General features: G+C 53.4%; 1 protein-coding gene across 1 annotated transcript in view; it reads left to right on the top strand.

Annotated features, from left to right (window-relative positions):
* The window catches only part of CACNA1B (calcium voltage-gated channel subunit alpha1 B), a 194,319-nt gene extending 177,319 nt beyond the window's left edge, over positions 1 to 17,000 (top strand). The window contains 10 exon segments of the mRNA XM_021081036.1: positions 1,961 to 2,069; positions 10,033 to 10,068; positions 10,071 to 10,139; positions 10,664 to 10,776; positions 11,625 to 11,758; positions 14,034 to 14,169; positions 14,318 to 14,434; positions 15,410 to 15,617; positions 15,863 to 16,107; positions 16,473 to 17,000. Of these exon segments, the coding sequence (XP_020936695.1) occupies positions 1,961 to 2,069; positions 10,033 to 10,068; positions 10,071 to 10,139; positions 10,664 to 10,776; positions 11,625 to 11,758; positions 14,034 to 14,169; positions 14,318 to 14,434; positions 15,410 to 15,617; positions 15,863 to 16,107; positions 16,473 to 17,000 (1,695 nt within the window).
* The last annotated feature ends 1,695 nt before the right edge of the window (positions 17,001 to 18,695 follow it).

Genomic DNA, 18,695 nt, shown 5'->3' with positions numbered 1-18,695 from the left:
TGGGCCTCAGCCCATGTGTGTCTGGAGCCCGAGCGCCTTCTCCCTCTCTCTGAGCAGGCTTCTCAGAGCTGTTTGTGTCCATGCTGTCTGTCTCTGGGCCCTGATCTGGGCCTTCATCTGTCTCCGGCTCAGCACAGCCTCTGGGAGCTAAGCAGCTCCTCCAGGCCGCCTGTGGATGCCTCCAGTGTCTCCCTCAGCCCTCCCCTGCATGCCATGTGTGTCAGGCCTGCTGGGAGGCCCTGCATGGGCGTCTGTAGCCTTGCCCCTGAGAAGGGGAGCTCTGTCCACGCTGACACCCGGGGCCAGCATGGGCAGCCAGGGCCATGACAGATGGCCTTTGGGGTCTGTCCCCAGCTGTACTGGCCAACTCCAAGGTTCTAGGTGTGAGGAAACCAGGTGAGGCCTCAGGGTGAGGAGGTACATGGCCTTGGGGAGCTAGGGAAGGCTTTGGAGATTCACAGAGAGCCGTGGCCAAGAGGGTCTAGTCCCAGATCAGAGAGACCTGTTTGTCTTAGCCTTGCCCCCTGCTGCTCCCCAAGATTCCTGACTGCCAGGGCCTGGCCGACAGACAAGGGGCTCTGGTGAAGGTGACCTGGACAGAGCTCTCCTCTCAGAAATCACCCACTTGCTCCTCCTTCACGTGGCCCCCGACACCCCAAGTCCCCTAAAGAGGAGCCCCTCTGCCTCTCCCACTGCCACTGGTCCTGGTCTGCGGCGACGCTGTGCTCTGGGAAGCTGTTTTTCCTGGTGTGTGTCACACAGGTGACCATGAGGTCCTAGGACCATGATTAGATGTGCCAAGTGGGGCTTTGCCAGCATTTGGAGGACAGTCTGGGCTCAAGTCTCTGGCCACCTGCCCTCCACCAGGTTGAAGGCTAGATTTGGGGCCAGGATGCTGGGGCAAGCCTGGGCTCAGAGTGGTTGTCCACAGAGAAGGTTCAGAGAGGCCGTCCTGTCACAGGGTGCAGGCTTGGCAGAGGACAGGCAGACCCCAGAAGGGGCCTCATGCCCCCATCTCTAGCTCCTGTCCTGTGTGAAGGAGCAAGAGGCTGCTGGGAGAGGGCAGCTGGGTCATGGTGCCGAGGCCTCCACTTGGCCAATGAGTGACCCTCGCCCCCCCAGGACATTTCAGACACACCCGAGACCCTTTTCCTCTTGGACATTGCTTAAGTTCTCAGAGCCTGAGGCTCTGGGCAGCTGCTGGCTATGACCAGAGGATTTGCTTATAGGACACACCCCTGTCCTTGAGAACTGGAGAGAGGAAAGGGCCTGTTTCACCTGCTGGAAGCAGGGAGCGAGCTGTGGGGCCCACAGTCTGGTCTGGAGCACCTGTGTTTCTGTGGGGTGACCCTGAGCCCCCACGCTTCTGGCTGAGCTTTGGGTCCCTTCCGGTGGAAGGAGCTGCCCTCCCAGCCACCCCCTAGCTGTCCTGGGCTAGTGGTGTCCCCAGCTAACCTTGTCCCCAGCTGCCTGGTGAGAGGCAGAGGGCCTCTTGGGACTGCCATCTCCCCAGTGGGCCCTGACCTCTGAGCTTTTGGTCTTGCTGTCCCACCTCTTGTCCAATGCTCCAGGGGTCCTGCAGGCCAGACCCCTCCCTCTTCGGTCTAGGCCACACACTCTTGTTCTGTCCATGGGCAGTGGGAGGGGTCCCTCTGGCCGAGACATGTGTGTTCCTTCAGAGGGATCTGGGCTTCTGGCCTGGCCCCATCCTACAGTGTTTGCCTGGACTTCCACTTTTCTGCAGCCAAGGGGGTCCTCTGCTTAGATGGGGGCAGGGGTCCAGGGACAGTGTGAATGCTGGCAAAACTCCCCTCCACCCACCTCTCTTGGTCCTGGGCACCTGCAGGGACCACCTCTGGGAGGCCAGGCAGCTTCCAGGAGCCTCAAGCACTGTAGTCCTGTAGTCCTGGGCGGGGGGTACCCTGGGAGGCCTGGCCCTGACCTCCTTCCTGATCCCCAGCGCCTGGTTCGTATGAACATGCCCATCTCCAACGAGGACATGACCGTCCACTTCACGTCCACGCTGATGGCCCTCATCCGGACTGCACTGGAGATCAAGCTGGCTCCAGGTGAGCAAGGAAGCCTCGAGGGGAGGGCACAAAGCCAGGGCCCTGTGATCACCCCCAAGCGCCACCTCAGGCAGGTGTGCAGCGACAGGGAGAGACCTGTCTGGGCAGGACAGAGGACGACTGCTCGTGACGTCTCTATCAGACCCCGACCTCATTGCCTGAAACTATTGGCATGTTAGCACCGCAGTGATTCCACGTCCCTCTAAGGAAGCTGAGATAGAGGGAGACTGAATGACTCCAGATTGGCCTGAGTTATGGGCTGTTGGAGCCAGAGCACGGCCTGGCCCCAGTGTCACACGGGCCAGCCTCCCTTAGAGGCTCACCGTGGGGAAGGAGCTTACCCATCGCCCTGCTCCACCTGTGCCACATCAAGGAGAAAATGGGCTTCCAGCTTGTTCCCAACCCCTGCTCATGGCTGCCTCCCATCACAGAGAAAATGTGTCACCAGAGGGGCCCTCCCCTGCCCCACCTTCCTCTCACATCTGTGCCCTGAGCTTGGCCCTCCCTCGTGCACTGGATGAGTCCAGGCCAGTCCCCCGTTATAGTTCTGTCCTCTTTTCATCATCTGCCCAAGGATGTCATACCGGAAATTCTCTCCCTGCTGGGTTACGCCTGTCAATACAGAAATGCAAGGTTGTTTTTCCTGTTTTTATTTATTTTATTTTTATTTTTTTATTAATCAGTGAATTTTATTACATTTATAGTTGTACAACGATGACACAACCCAATTTTATAGCATTTCCATCCCAAACCCCCAATGCATTCCTCACCCCCCACCCCCTGACCTGTCTCATTTGGAAAGCATAAGTTTTTCAAAGTCTGTGAGCCAGTGTCTGTTCTGCAAAGGAGTTCATTGTGTCCTTTTTGCAGATTCCACATGTAAGTGATCGCATTTGATGTTGGTGTCTCCCTGACTGACTTCACTTAGCATGATAATTTCTAGGTCCATCCATGTTGCTGCAGATGCCATCATTTCTTTCCTTTTAACGGCTGAGTAATATGCCATTGTGTATATGTACACAATGTGTATACGTACACATCATCTTTATCTTCTCCTCTGTCGATGGACATTTAGGTTGTTTCCATGTCTTGGCTATTGTATACAGTGCTGCAGTGAACATTGGAGTACATGCATCTTTTCGAGTCATGGTTTACTCTGGTAGATGCCCAGGAGTGGGATTGCTGGATCAAATGGTCATTCTAGTTTTAGTTTTCTGCAGAATCTCCATACTGTTTTCCACAGTGGTTGCACCAATTTACATTCCCACCAACAGTGTAATAGGGTTCCCTTTTCTCCACACCCTCTCCAGCATTTATTGTTTGTAGACTTTTCCATGATGGCCATTCTGGCTGGTGTAAGGTGGGAGCACATAGAGGGTTTGATTCGCATTTCTCTAATAATGAGTGATGTTGAACATCTTTTCATGTGTTTTTTGGCCATCTGTGTGTCTTCTTTGGAGAATTGTCTGTTTAGATCTTCTGCCCATTTTTTGATGGGGTTGTTTGTTTTTGTGGTATTGAGTTGCAGGAGGTGTTTATAAATTTTGGAGATTAATCTCTTGCCAGTCACTTCATTTGCAAAGATTTCCTCCCATTCTGTGGGCTGTCTTTTTGTTTTGTTTAGGGTTTCCTTTGCTGTGCAGAAACTTTTAAGTTTAATTAAGTCCCATTTGCTTTTTGTTTTTTGGGTTGTTGTTGTTTGCTTTTATTTTCATTACTCTAGGAGGTGGATCTGAGAAGATGTTGCTGTGGTTTATGTCGGAGAGTGTTTGGCCTATATTTTCCTCTAAGAGTTTTATAGTATCTGGTCTTATATTTAGGTCTTTAATCCATTTTGAGTTTATTTTTGTGTATGGTGCTAGCAAGTATTCTAATTTCGTTCTTTTACCTGTGGCCGTTCAGTTTTCCCAGCACCACTTATTGGAGAGACTGTCTTTTCTCCATTGCATACTCTCGCCTCCTTTGTCATAGATTAGTTGACTGTAGGTGCATGGGTTTAATTCTGGGCTTTCTATCCTGTTCCATTGATCTATATTTCTGTCTTTGTGCCAGTACTAAACAGTTTGGATGACCGTAGCTTTGTAGTATAGTCTGAAGTCAGGGAGCCTGATTCCTCCAGCTCCATTTTTCTTTCTCAGGATGTCTGACCATTCCAGGTCTTTTGTGCTTCCAAACAAACTTTAAAATAGTGTGTTCTAGTTCTTTGAAAAATGTTCTTGGTGATTTGACAGGGATTGCATTGAATCTGTACATTGCCTTGGGTAGTATGGTCATTTTGATAATATTGACTCTTCCAATCCAAGAGCATGTATGGTATGTCTTTCCATCTGTTTGTGTCATCTTTGATTTCTCTCATCAGCGTCTTATAGTTTTCAGAGTACCGGTCTTTTGTCTCTTTAGGTTGGTTTATTCCTAAGCATTTTATTCTTTTTGAAGCAATGGTAAATGGGATGTTTTCCTAATTTCTACTTCTGATTTTTTCTGTTAGTATATAGAAATGCAGTTGATTTCTGCGTGTTAATTTTGTATCCTGCAATGTTTTTCCTGTTTTTAGAGAATTCTTCTCTTCCCCTCCCTTGAGTTCTCTGTCTTCTTATTTCCCTCATGGCAGCGGGAGAGACTGGTCTGCCTTGCCTGACTTCTCCCTTCCTAGTCTGCAGTCCAGCTCTCACTCCACCAAGCTTCCCTGCACCTGCTCTTAGGCCCCTCAGTGGCCTCCATGCTCTCAGCCCTAACTTCCTGAACCTATTTGTAGCCTTTCTCAGTTGTCACACCCTTCTTTCTGCCTCAGATGCACATTATCACCTTTCCCCATGGCTTTAAATGTTGTGAATTCCAATTCTGTAGTTTTTGTCCAGGCCTCCTAAACCCCAGACTTACCCAGTAAGCATCCAGAGTTCACTTGCCCAAACCTGATCCCCAGATACTCCCCATATTCGTCTCCAGAATCCATCAGTGGAAACTCTGCTCTTAGACTTGCTCAAAAGCCAAAACTTTGAGTCATTTTTATCTCCTCCTGCTTTTTCTCACCGTAGAGCTGATCCATAGCTGAACTCTGATCATGTTTTCTGACTCCACCTTCACCCAGAATGTGATCACTTGTCTACCCTTTCCCAGTGTCACCTCTGGGTCCAGGTCATGCTCTTTAGTTCTTGACTGGATTGTCACAGTAACCTTCAAGCTGGTCTTCTTCTGCCCTTGCCTCTTTTAGTCTACCTTCAACCCAGCAGCCAAAATGATCATGGTAAAAATCAAACCAGTGGAATTATTTATTAACAATTCATCCTCTAGCTAGACTTGTCTTGAAAAAAAAAGAGAGAAGATTAAAAAAGAAAAACCCCAATATAAGGAATGAAAGAGGGAATGTCACTACAGAGTCTGCTAACATTAAATAGAAACAAGGAAATTTTCTGAATAACTTTACATCAATAACTTCAACAACTTAAATGAAATGCAAAAAGTTCCTTGGCTTACAAACTATGATGCTCACTCAAAAACAGATAACCTGAAAAAAAAAAAAAGAAATAGATAACTGAAGTAGTACTCTATATATTAGATAAATTAAATTCTTGGCTTACAAACTATGATGCTCACTCAAAAACATAACCTGAAAAAAAAAAAGAAATAAATAACTGAAGTAGTACTCTATATATTAGATAAATTAAATTCTTAGTTAAAACTCTTCCAACAAAGACAATCATGGGCTCAGTTGGCCCCACTGATGAAGTCTACCAAACATTTAAGTAGGAAATAATTCTCTGCACATGCCTCCAGACAATGGAAAAAGAGAGGATATTACCCAAATTATTTATGAGTCCAGCATTATTCTGATGTCCAAACTAGACAAAGACATTATAAGCAAAAAACAGTATAGATCAACATTCCTCATGAATACAGAAAATAAAACACAATTTTAACAAACTAAACATGGTGATTAAAGTAGAGGTTATCCCAGGAATGCAAAATGCAGGATGGCTTCAAGTTTAAAAAATCAGTCAATGTAATTTAATACATCAAAGAAAAAAATCCTGTATGACCATCTCAATGGAGGCAGAAAAAGCCTTGGCCATATTCAACATACATTTATGATAAAAATATGTTCTGTATAAGTGAAATTAAAACAAATTGCCTCTATCTGATCAGGATACCCATGACAAACCTACATTAATGATATATTTAGCAAAGAAAGCCTGCCTCCTTTCCTCCTAAGATCAGTAACAAGGCAAAGATGTCTGTTGTCACCATTTTTGTTCAATATCATACTTGAGGTTCTAGCCATTGTAACGAGTAAAGAAAAAGAAATAAGAGACGTATCAGTTAATGAGTAAAGAAATCAAGCCCTGTATTATGTTCATACATCTGAAGACTTAATATTGTCAGCGCTCTCCATGTTGCTCAGTAGAATCGATGTTATCCCAATCACAATCCTATGGGCTTTTTGTGTTGAAATTTATAAACTGATTCTAAAATGTCTGTAGAAAAGCAAACAAACTTGAGTAACAAAAACAATTTTGAAAGAATAAAGTTGGTAAATTCCCCCACCTTTTTGGACTTTTTAGACTTTCCCTGAAGCTACATTGTTCAAGGTGTGGATTAGTGACAAGATAGAGACATAGATCAATGGACAATGTGTAGACACACACTTACGGAGTCCATTGTTTTTCCACAAAGTTGCAAAGATAATTAATGGAGAAAAGATAATCTTTTCAACAAATGTTGCTGGAAAAATTGACAACCATGTGCCCTCCCAAAATGTCGGCGTTTTCTGTCCTAATCTGCTTAGGTTCCCATAACAAAATACCGTAAGTGTGCAACTTAACGTGGAAATTTATTTCTCACAGTCCAAAGGTTGGAAGTCAAGATCGAGGTATCAGGAAGGGAGGTTTCATTCTGGGGTCCGGATGTGGGCAGACATTCTCTGGTGTCTCTTCTCACAAGGACACTAATCCTGAGGGTGAGGTGCCACCCCAGGACATCAGTACTTGTGATTACCTCCTTCTAGGCTCAGTCGCCAAATGCAGTCACATCGGGGGTTAAGTCTTCAATGTAGGAATTGGGGGCTCACAGTTCAGTCCATAGCACATACCTTCCACCTTCTGCAAAAATAAAGTTCAAATGGATCACACACATAAATGTAAGTTGTAAAATTATAAAACCTCCTGAGGAAAGCAGGTGAAAACTCTTGGCAATTTTGGGTCAGGCAAAGGTTTTTCAAGGCACAAGAAGCACAAGTCAGGAAAGAAAAACCTGATAAATTGAACTTTCTCAAAATTAAAAACTTTCACTCTTCAAAAGACATAGAAGAAAATGAAAATACAAACCAAATAATTTGGAAAATATTTGCAAAACACATTTGGTTTTCAGAATATATATATATATATATATATATATATATATATATATATATATATATGTATGTATATATTATATGTACCATTCAGTGCTAAGAAAATAAGCAACCCAGTAAAAATGGGCCAAGGAGGAATTCTTGTTGTGGCTCAGTGGAAACAAACTTGACTAGCATCCATGAGGACGCAGGACTAGCATCCATGAGGACTTGTGCAGTGGGTTAAGGATCTGGCGTTGCTGTGAGCTGTGTTGTAGGTCACAGATGTGGCTTGGATCTGGCATTGTGTGGCTGTGGTGTAGGCCAGCAGCTGTAGCTCATATTCCACCCCTAGCCTGGGAACTTCCATATACCATGGTTGTGGCCCTAAAAAGACCAAAAAAAAAAGGGCCAAAGATATGAACAGACAAGTCACTGGAGAAGATCTATAGAAAAAAGCAAATAAACACCATGTAAAGATGTTTAATATCATCAATTATTAGAGAAATCCAAAATAAAGCCACAGTGAGATTACACTGTATACCTATTATAATGGCTAAGGTGTTTTTTGTTTTTGTGGTTTTTTTGGTGTTTTTTTTTTTTTTTTTTTTTTTTTTTTTTTTGCCTTTTCTAGGCTCCTGTGGCATAGGGAGGTTCCCAGGCTAGGGGTCTAATTGGAGCTGTAGCCACCAGCCTACGCCAGAGCTACAGCAACGCCAGATCTGAGACACGTCTTCGACCTACACCACAGTTTACGGCAATGCCGCATCCTTAACCCACTGAGCAAGGCCAGGGATCGAACCTGCACCCTCATGGTTCCTAGTCAGATTTGTTAACCACTGTGCCACAATGGGAACTCCATATGAATGGCTAAGATATTTTAAAAAATGACAATATTAAGTACTGATGAGAATGCAAAAAACTGGAATTCTTGTGTTCCTACTGTGACTCCAAAGTGGTAGAGCTGCTTTGGAAAAAAAGTTTGATAGCTCTTTACAAGTAGCCCAGCCATCCCACTCCCAAGGGGAATGACATGAAAATATACATGTGCACAAAAACCTGTACAGTAAAGTTTATGGCCTTGTAATCACCCCAAACTGTAACAACTCGGCCATCAGTCAAGTGGAGAGGGATAAGCCACTTGTGGTGTAGCTGTGCCACGGGACAGCAGTCACTCAGCAGTGAAGAGAAGGGAGCTGCCGATCACTCAGCATGGACGGGTCTCAGGCACATCCTGCTGCTTGGGGAGTCAGACGTCCCAGCCAGCACGTTGTGGGTGCCATTCGTATGGTGTTTAAGAAGTCGAAACGACTGAGACAGAAGACAGACAGGTCGTGGCCAGGGCCTGGGAGGGTGTGAAGCTGTGGACCACAAGGATCTGGAGGCCTTTGGCAGGTGCAGTGCTCCTGCCTCAGTCAAGATTCTGAATCCAGAGCACTTACCCAAGTTCACAGGGTGGGGTAACCAAAAAGGTGAATGTTATTGTGTATAAACTGCATCTTAAAAAACACAGTGTTTACCCAAAGATCAGAGTACTTTATTTCTCTGCTTGGCACCTCCACTACTTCCCATCTCAGTGTCCCCACCTGCACTTGAGCTCCCTCTGCTCCAGCCTTGCCTTCCTGCCTGCTTGTTTGCTGTCTGCCTTCAGGGTCTGTGAGCTCTTTCCTGACCGTCTTGTTCGGAATAGAAGCCTCTGGTTCTTCCCATGCCCTCCCCTCTTGACTTTCTGTATCCAACATACTGGATTTTTTTAAACTTATTTTTATTTTTAATTAATTAATTTATTTTGCTTTTCAGGGCCATACCTGCAGCACATGGAAGTTCCGAGGCTAGAGATCGAATCAGAACTACAGCTGTCAGCGGGATCTGAGCTGTGTCTACGACCTACCACACAGCTCTCGGCAGCGCCAGATCCCTGACCCACTGAGTGAGGCCAGGGATGGAACCCACATCCTCATGGATCCTAGTCAGATTTGTTCTGGCTGCACCACTACAGGAACTCCTAGACTTTTAATTTACTGCTACGTTATTGTAGATTAAAATCACGTAACTTGGAGTTCCCGTTGTGGCTCAGTGGTTAACGAATCCGACTAGGAACCATGAGGTTGTGGGTTCGATCTGTGACCTCGCTCGGTGGGTTAAGGATGTGGTGTTGCCGTGAGCTGTGGTGTAGGTTGTAGACTCGGCTTGGACCCGCATTGCTGTGGCTGTGGTGTAGGCCGGTGGCTACAGCTCCAATTAGACCCCTAGCCTGGGAACCTCCATATGCTGCTGGAGAGGCCCTAGAAAAGACAAGAAAAATGAAAAAAAAAAAGAAAAAAAAATCGTGTAACTCCACGAGGGCAATTTCTTTGGATTATGCTCCATCACCTAGATCAGCACCTAGGTTTGCTGGGTACTCAGGACATTTTATGGAGTGACGGCTGAGTGGCTGGAACACTGCCGTGACCCTCCAAGCCCCGTGACCACACGCCTGCTCCGCTTATGCAGGTTCCAACGGGGCCGCTCTGACCAGCTCTGTGCTGAGTTTCTTCCCAGCTTTGTGTCTCCCCCGCCCACCCTGGCTCTGCATTCCCAGGGCTGTGGGTTGGCTCCTAACCTGTCTCCTCCCTTCCGCACCCTGTCCTGCCACAGCTGGCACGAAGCAGCATCAGTGCGACGCGGAGTTGAGGAAGAGATTTCCTGCGTGTGGGCCAATCTTCCCCAGAAGACTCTGGACTTACTGGTGCCACCCCATAAACGTGAGTGGGGGAGAACTGCCCCCTGCACACCCCTCTTTTGTGTCCCACCCAGAGGCAGAGCAGGGAGTCCTGGGTGAGGGCAGTCGTCGAGTCACTTTGGAGAGGCGGGCTCCCCTCCCCCATAGCCCAGAACATGGGCCTCCAAGGTAGGTGCCCAGGGGCTGTGGGAGGAGGTGTCAGGACTGCAGTCTGTTGAGCAGGGCCACCCGTACTCCTAGGGTGGGGGATTCCCTTCAGAAGATCCAAGGAACAAGGTGGGGGGAAGGGAGGGGAGCTGCCAAAAGGATGGTGTCTGGGATTAATCTGAGCTGAGCCCTGTTGGATGGAGTAGAGGGCCCTGCATGGAGCACAGCGGGGCCTCGGGAGGCGCCAGTGCAGCTCCAGGTGGGCCAAGGCCCCCGCTCACACCATGGGTCCAGGAGTGGGTGCTGTTTCCTCACCCCTGCCTGCCCTCCTTAACCCTCACCCTTCCTCACCCTCACCCTTCCTCCTGTGTTCCCTCCCTTGCCCGCTGTGCTTTCCAGCCGACGAGATGACCGTGGGGAAAGTGTATGCAGCTCTGATGATCTTCGACTTCTACAAGCAGAACAAAACCACCAGAGACCAGATTCACCAGGCTCCCGGGGGCCTGTCCCAGGTACCGGTTCCAGGGTTCCAAGAAGTAATCCCTAGACTCTGGACTCTTCAGATGTTTGGCAGCAGGGGAACCCGCCCCTCTAGGAGAAAGTACACCATGAGAAGGAAGTGAGGGATACTCTGGCCTCCAAAGTCAGAAGCCCCACACTGCCGGGCCTGTGCTCCTGCAGCTGGTGCCTGGAGGTCCTGGGGAGCCCCTGACGTGGAGAGCTAGTAGTGTCCAGGGGCGGAAACAGGGGCTGAGAATGGAGGCCGTGGGCAGGGCCCTTCTGGAAGTGGGAGGAGAAAAGCTACGGAGAAAACGTGGGGTTGTCCGGGCGGTGCACACGGCGGGGGCCGCAGGGGTTCAAGCTGACACGCGCAGGGTTGCGATGTGTCCCACTCATTCCTGATGTCATCCTTCAGAGGGGACAGCTTCACCACAGCCGAAACCGTCAGGGCCCCAGGTCTTTCTGTAAAGTCGTCTGGAGTCCAGTGCTTACTGGACAGTCACACCCCGAGTGCAGTGTCTGGTGTGCACATTAGCCCTGAAATCTCCTCCAGTTTTGGTCAATCTGGGACCTTGGGAGCCTCTGCCAGTCGATCCGGGTTGATTGTGAGGTGAAATCTTTCTGCCATTTATAATCAGATCCAGTCCCCACATTGTATTGGTGGGGAAACGAGGCTTCAGGAAGTGAAAGGACTCTTCCGAAGTCACTTACAGGCCAGGCGGGAATAGGCTCTTCTTGCGCAGGGCGGGCCCAGGGATCCCATCCAGCAGGGGTCGGGTGGGTGGCCAAGCACCGGTGCCAGTGGTTGGGGGCCTGCCCAGCCTCAGAGACTGCCCTCCTCCCCGCGTCCCTTCTGCAGATGGGCCCCGTGTCCCTGTTCCATCCTCTGAAGGCCACGCTGGAGCAGACCCAGCCGCAGCCGGCCGTGCTCCGCGGAGCCCGCGTCTTCCTTCGGCAGAAGAGCTCGGCCTCCCTCAGCAACGGGGGTGCAGTGTGAGTACTGGGGGGCGGCGGGGGCAGGAAGGCACGGCCTCGGGGTCTCCGCCTCCAGCTCTCGCTCCTGCTGTGTCGACCCAGGGCCCCCAGGGCTCCCTGCCAGCAGCGCTCGGGACCCGTACCCCTTGGGTCTCATCACCACCTGCTCTGTGCCCACCTCCACCCAGATGTTTCACTGTGGGTCCAGCTGGGCCAGCCCGTGTCGAGTGGTTCCTGTGATGGCTTTAAACCCACTTCCCGGAGTGTCACATGGGCGCTCTGAGTCACCTGACTAGGTGGTTGTTCCAGCCTGGCCTCCCACTGTGGGTGCCCGTTTCTCCCGGGTGAGGACCCTGCTTCCTCCCTGGCCTTTGGCACCTGCAGACCATGAAGAGCATCTGTTCCACCTCAGGTCCTCACCCTTCTCTGGCAGGTGCTCGTTAGTGTTCTGATCCTCCTGTAAGACACTTCCCCTCAGATCTCCGTCCTGTATTGATCCGAAGCAACTGTATTTTGTAGACAAATCGATAAGGTCCTTCCATGTCACGTAGCTCTCGTCATCGTGACCTTTGGTAGTGAGCCAGACCCAAGAGATGTAAATAGCAGTGACCATTTTTGGTAGCGTGGGACTCTGAGGGATGGTAGCCGGTGGCCGGGCTGAGCTGCACTGGAGGCAGGACCCTCCTAGCCATCCCCAGGCCGGGGCGCCCGGACCATTGACCCCCACTGGCCAGAGAAAACCGGCAGGGCTGAGGACGGGCCTCACACCCATGTGCCGGCCTGGAGGATGACAAGGCCAGCCGCAAGCGTGGCCGGGACTCCTGGTTTCCTCTCCTGTGTGTGTTTGGACACTTTTTTTGAAACCTGGTTTGGGGTCGTGGGCTGCTAATCAGGAAGCTTTTGCTGAGAAACAGACCACCACCCTTGTGGAGCCAGCCTGGCAGTGCCTTGGGCCTGGGCCGCAGCCAGCTCCTCTGGGGTCAGGGTGCCCAGGACAGCTTATTCTCACCTCTCGTGTCCAGGTTCGTCTGTGTGGTGAGGCTGGCGAACAGCCTGAGAGGAAGGCAGGACGCAGGCGTTCTGCCCCCTGCTTGTCCCTCATTGGCCAAAGCAGGTCACCTCCCAGGCCCAAGCTTGTGTGTGTGTGTCGGGGGGGGGGGGCGCAGGGGTGATACTGCAGGGGCACAAGCCCAGAGATGGAGACACCACAGAACGCAGCGAAGTCCTGAGCCCGACTGTGAATGTCCCGTCAGGAAAACCGTGCCCCCAAGCGGTGCATGTGGAGCCTGGGGACTGGCCTCCTGGCCCCTGGGAGCCCCCTGGTTCCCACACGCTCCTTTCCACATGGTGGTTAGGGTCCCGTTTGTGCGTTTAAGGTTAAACCTTGGACTCTGAGCGCTCATGTGTGTGTTGGAGGAGGTGGGGTGGTCAGGTGTCTTTGGATTGATCTGAACTAGGCTTTCAGTTCAGGGAAATCAATATCATCTATTTCCGTGGCTATAATTTCTACACAAACTGGTTACCACCCCTTTTTATTGCATGTGAGATAGGGCCCGATCGACTGCGGCCAGGCACTGGGACATGTGATGAGCCGTCTGATGGGGTGGTGTGACCTCAGGGGTGACCGGCCTTGAGGCCAGCATCTGTCCTTCTGGCCATGCCTTTCCCAAGGCTGCCGCAGCTCCAGACAGCACACTGCCCGGGACGTGCTTGGGAAGATGAAGCATGTTCTTCTCAGAAGCCCCAGCAACAGTGGGCCTGGCCGTGACTCTGTTCCTTGCCTCCAAGCTCAGAGCGCGATTGCTGCCCTCAGCCCCAGTGACTGCATGTGATGCCTCGCTAAACGCGAGAGTGAGCAGAAGCCCACAGTGGCTTCCCCAAAAGGGGACGCTGGTGCCAGACTGAAGGCAGAAAGGCCTCTCTGGCCAGACGTCAGGAGGAGCCATGGGCTGTCAGGGGTGGCTGTGCACCAGCTCGGGCCGTAGGCCGTATGCACGTGTGGCCTTTTCCCTGCCGTGGACAATCCTGTTCCCACTGCACGCATGTGTGCCTGTCCAGGCCAGATAGCCCCAAGGAGGGGCTCCCCCAGCTGGGTGGCCAGGGCCCTCTCTGTCCTCTCTCTGCCTGTCCACTCTGAGAAGTGGCACGGAGTCCACATCCACTGCTGAACCTCTGCCTGGGAGTGACCACACTCAAGGGGCCTCATTCCTCCGGGCTTCCTGTGTAAGGTGGGGGGTGGAGCCGGGGGGTTCAGGGACCTGGAGCCAACAGGACAGTCCTCTCTCCTTCACAGTCAAACCCAAGAGAGTGGCATCAAGGAATCTGTTTCCTGGGGCACTCAGAGGACCCAGGAGGGGCCCCGCGAGGTGAGGCCGCCCCTGGAACGTGGCCATTCCACGGAGATCCCAGTGGTACAGACAGGAAAGCCGGTGAGGGCTCCCAGGGCTGGGGGGCCGAGTCGGTGGTTGGGCAAGAGTGGGCAGGTGAGGGTGGGAACAGGATGGGGGGAGATGGGGCTGGGGGAGAAGGCGAGAGTGGGATGGGGTGGGTGTGACTGGGGGGCTGCTGTCCCCCCAGGCTGTGGATGTCCAGATGCAGAGCATGGCCCTGAGAGGCCCTGATGGGGAGCCGCAACCCGGGCTGGAGAGCCAGGGCCGAGCAGCCTCTATGCCTCGCCTGGCGGCAGAAACTCAGGTGGGTGGTCTGGGAGGGTTGGGGTCATGGGAGGAGGGTTGCGGTTGAGGAGGTTGGCATGAGGAGCTCGTGTCCCACGTGTGGGCTTTGCTGGGGTGGAGCCCCCTCGGCTGTGCTGGAGCCTGGACACCATCAGCCCTGTTCACTGGGATGCCCCCCCCCACCTCCCCAGAAGATGCCCCCCCACCCCCAGGGCCTCCTCCAGCCACCCTCCCTCCTTCATGTCCTCCCAGAGGCTCTGGGATGACCCTGTTCTTTCTCTGGACACTGGAGGCGGTGTCCCTTCCTGGCCCCTGTTGCTCCTGGGACTCACTTAAAGACCTGGCAGGGGGACCCTGGGCAGGGGGCTGTAGCACTGGGCCTTCCTGGCCTGGCACCTCCTTTCAGGGCCTATCTCCCTCCTCAGTGCTTGACCCTAAGTGGTGGCTGCGGGTGTCCCTATTTCCGTGAGTCCTGATTTCAGCCCTGGGATGATAGTAGCCTCCCAGTCCTGCATGGACAGACAGGCTGGCAGAGTGGTCACACTGCAGCCTCCCCTCAGGATCCTTTCGGCCAGGCCAGCAGCCTCCCTTCCTGTAGGAACACCGAGGTCAACAGGCCTGGGCCCTGTCCGGCCTGGGAGAGGCAGACAGGCACGTAGACAGGGTCCCGTGCAGAGTGGTTTTGAAGAAAGGGTGGGTCTTGGTTGGGGAGGAGCGTTCCAGGGAGAGGGAAGGGCCTGGTGGATCTTGAACGCTAGCTCCTCGGTGGGTCTCCCCAGGGACCTGCAGGCCAGGCCCTCCTTGGGGCCGTCCTTCCAGCCTCCTGCCCCCAGGGGCACAGCCTGCCCTGTCCCGGGAGGTGCCCCAACTTCGGGATAGAGTCCCAGGCCTGTTTCTCTCTGCCCGGTCCCCATGTCATGGCTGCTCCCCAGGCACCCTGGCCTCCCCCAGAACCCACTCTCAGGCTGTGCACCCACCGTGCCCCCACCTGCAGCCCGCCCCAGACGCCAGCCCCATGAAGCGCTCCATCTCCACGCTGGCGCCCCAGCGCCCCCATGTGGCTCATCTCTGCAACGCCACCCTGGACCGCGCTCCCGCCAGCCAGGCCGCCCCCCACCACCACCACCGCTGCCATCGCCGCAGGGACAGGAAGCAGAGGTCCCTGGAGAAGGGGCCCGGCCTGTCTGCAGACACGGACGGAGGTGTGTGCAAGGGGACCCTCAAGGGACGGTGGCTCGAGTTGGGAGGCCAAGAACCCATGGGGACCCTCTTCCTTGTGGTACCCCATGCCCCTGCCGCCTGCCCTGGGTCTGGAGACCAGGCAGGACCCCGCCCCCAGCTCTTCCCTGGGACCCCCTGCTGGCTCCAGGGGCCAGGTCTGGGGTGGGATCTGTCTCCCCCTCCCCGCCTGGTGTGGCTGTATTGACTTCTCCTCTCCCTCGGCCAGCACCCAACAGCACCGCGGGGCCAGGGCCGCCCCCGGTGGACGGGCCAGCAGGCTGCCGGCGGGAGCGCAGGCAGGAGCGAGGCCGGTCCCAGGAGCGGAGGCAGCCCTCCTCCTCCTCCTCGGAGAAGCAGCGCTTCTATTCCTGCGACCGCTTCGGGGGCCGTGAGCCCCCCCAGCCCAAGCCCTCCCTCAGCAGCCACCCAACATCGCCAACGGCTGGGCAGGAGCCAGGACCCCTGAGACAGGTGCGCCGGCCTCACGATCCTACCTGCCTGCTGCTCCGTGGGCCCTGGGCGGGAGCCCCTTCCTGTCCTGGTTCCCAGGCCAGAGCCTGCACTTCTCCCGGCCCAGCCTCGGTCCATCCCGCCCAGCGGGACCCTGGCCCTCCCACTATCCAGTCCTTTCCTTCTTCACTTTCCTTCCTGACCGAGGTGGGCTAGACTGTGGTCTCCTCTTTCCTGGCCCTGTGCCTGTCCCTTGCTGTCGCTGTCATCCCAGACTGCTCTCCCACACTCCCAGGCCACCTTGGGTCCTTCCCACATGCCCCGCCTCTGCAGCGCTCACCTGTGCGGGACTGCTGATTTGTTCACTCTGCCCTGTTCTCTTGTAGGGTAGTGGTTCGGTGAATGGGAGCCCCCTGCTGTCAACATCTGGTGCTAGCACCCCTGGCCGCAGTGGGCGGAGGCAGCTCCCCCAGACCCCCCTGACCCCCCGTCCCAGCATCACCTATAAGACGGCCAACTCCTCACCCGTCCACTTTGCCGGGGCTCAGACCAGCCTCCCCGCCTTCTCCCCTGGCCGGCTTAGCCGTGGCCTTTCAGAACACAATGCCCTGCTCCAGAGAGACCCCCTCAGCCAGCCCCTGGCCCCCAGCTCTCGAATCGGCTCTGACCCTTACCTGGGGCAGCGTCTGGACAACGAGACTGCCCGTGCCCAGCCTGAGGACATGCTCACCTTCGAGGAGGCTGTGGCCACCAACTCGGGCCGCTCCTCCCGGACTTCCTACGTGTCTTCCTTGACCTCCCAGTCCCACCCCCTCCGCCGTGTGCCCAACGGCTACCACTGCACTCTGGGGCTCAGCTCGGGCAGCCGGGTGCGGCACAGCTACCACCACCCCGACCAAGACCACTGGTGCTAGCCGCACCGCCACCGCCACCGCCACGCACCCACGGGGGGCCCCTCCCAGGTGATGAGTTTTATCATCTGCGCTGGGCAGGGTAGCAGCCCTGGGAGGAGGGCCTCGTCTATCCTCCTTCACCTGGATGGACCGGTTCCCTCTCTGTCTGCTCAAGTGCTGCCTCCCTGGGTCTCACAGCACAGACCCCACACAGGACGCAGCTGTGTGTGCTGAGCGGGTCCCAGGAGCCTGAATCCTGTGCGAAGGACCCAGCGTCTGGGGTATGTGCTGGGAGCCTTTCTTAGGAGGCCCGAGTCTTGTAGGGATCATCCCTTATCCAACCGTGTGGTACAGAGGAGTGGGCGAGACCTCAGGACAGAGTGGATGGTAAACCGAGCAGGTCTCGCCAGCACCTCACACCCACGTGTCAGCGGCGCCCTTTGTACCTGCAATGGCAGACGCGCTGTCCTCTCCCAGACGCCATCAGCCCTGACAGGGACCAAATCTGGACAATGTTCTTGCTGTTGGTTTTGGATTTTAATCACAACACCCTTCACTCTTTTGTCAGTTCTACATTCTTGATCCAAACAAGCAAAAACAGAGGAATGGGGAAGGGAATGTGACCATAGCTGTAAACAATCAAGCCGGTAGGAGGACCTCAGCTTTTCAGGATGTGGGCGTGGCTTGCTCGCGGAGATGCTCTGTCCAGTCTGGGCGGCCCACCGGCCCACCCAGCTCCTGCTGCTCTCAACCAAGTGCCTGACTTCCGAGCCCCCTCACGCAGGCTCCCGAGGTGCAATGGGAGGCCTGTGTGCAGAGTGGGACTGCGGGAACTGTTGCAAACAGCACCTGAGTAGAAGGCTGATGTAATGGAGAACACTCAGAAGACATCCCATAGTTGAAAGCCACGTGCCCCTTGCCCATTTTCCTGGCTTAGTAGAGGCTGCAGGGCACATGGAACTCGGCCCGCAGGGGCGGGTCTGCTCAGCATCTGAGTCTCAGGGAGGGGTCCTGCCAGGCAGGGCGCAGGCTCTGTATCTGTGCAAGTTTCTTTTCACAGAAGGCTCGATGGGGAGAGGCTGGTGGGAAGGTGGGAGACCGGAAGGGCTGGGGCAGGAGGGCCCGAGTCTGAGCAGGTGAGGGCAGGTGGAACCAAACTGAGACGAGGCCGGAACTGGCAGGAGCGGTTCAGGGCAGCTCAGCTCTGGCTGCTGAGCTGGGGCGTCTTGAGCTCACACTGTTTGTGGCACAAGAAGCGGGAAAGCAGGCAGCAAGGTGAAGTCCAGCCTCATGGCCACTCGCAGAAGGAGAAGGCCACAGTCAGGATGGTGTACATGAAACACTGGGAGACCCTTTGTTTTGTGAACAAAAGGAGCGTGTCCTCCGTGTTTTGAAACGTGAGACGGCCTCTGGTGGATCATTTGAGTGTTCCCGTTGGCTTTTACCCCATGACTCTCTTTAGAGAAACTTGGTGTGTGCTGTGTGTGTGCGTGTCTGTGTGTCCCAGTGAGTGGATGCCATTAACCCATAGGGCTATGCAACAAAAGACACATGTTTAATAGAAGTGAAACACACAAGACCGCCACCTGTTGTAGGGTTTCAGCATGATTGTGACCAAACTATTTTATAGAATTTCCTTACTCGAAGGCACAACACTCTGAAACTTTAGGATAACAGAGTATTTTACTCCAATAGGATAGAATTACAATTGGAATC

Source organism: Sus scrofa, unplaced genomic scaffold (genome assembly GCF_000003025.6).
Source record: "Sus scrofa isolate TJ Tabasco breed Duroc unplaced genomic scaffold, Sscrofa11.1 Contig1206, whole genome shotgun sequence".
In the NCBI taxonomy this organism is placed as follows: Eukaryota; Metazoa; Chordata; class Mammalia; order Artiodactyla; family Suidae; genus Sus; species Sus scrofa.
Note: the sequence above shows the minus strand (reverse complement) of the source record. Positions and strands in the feature narration are given on the sequence as shown.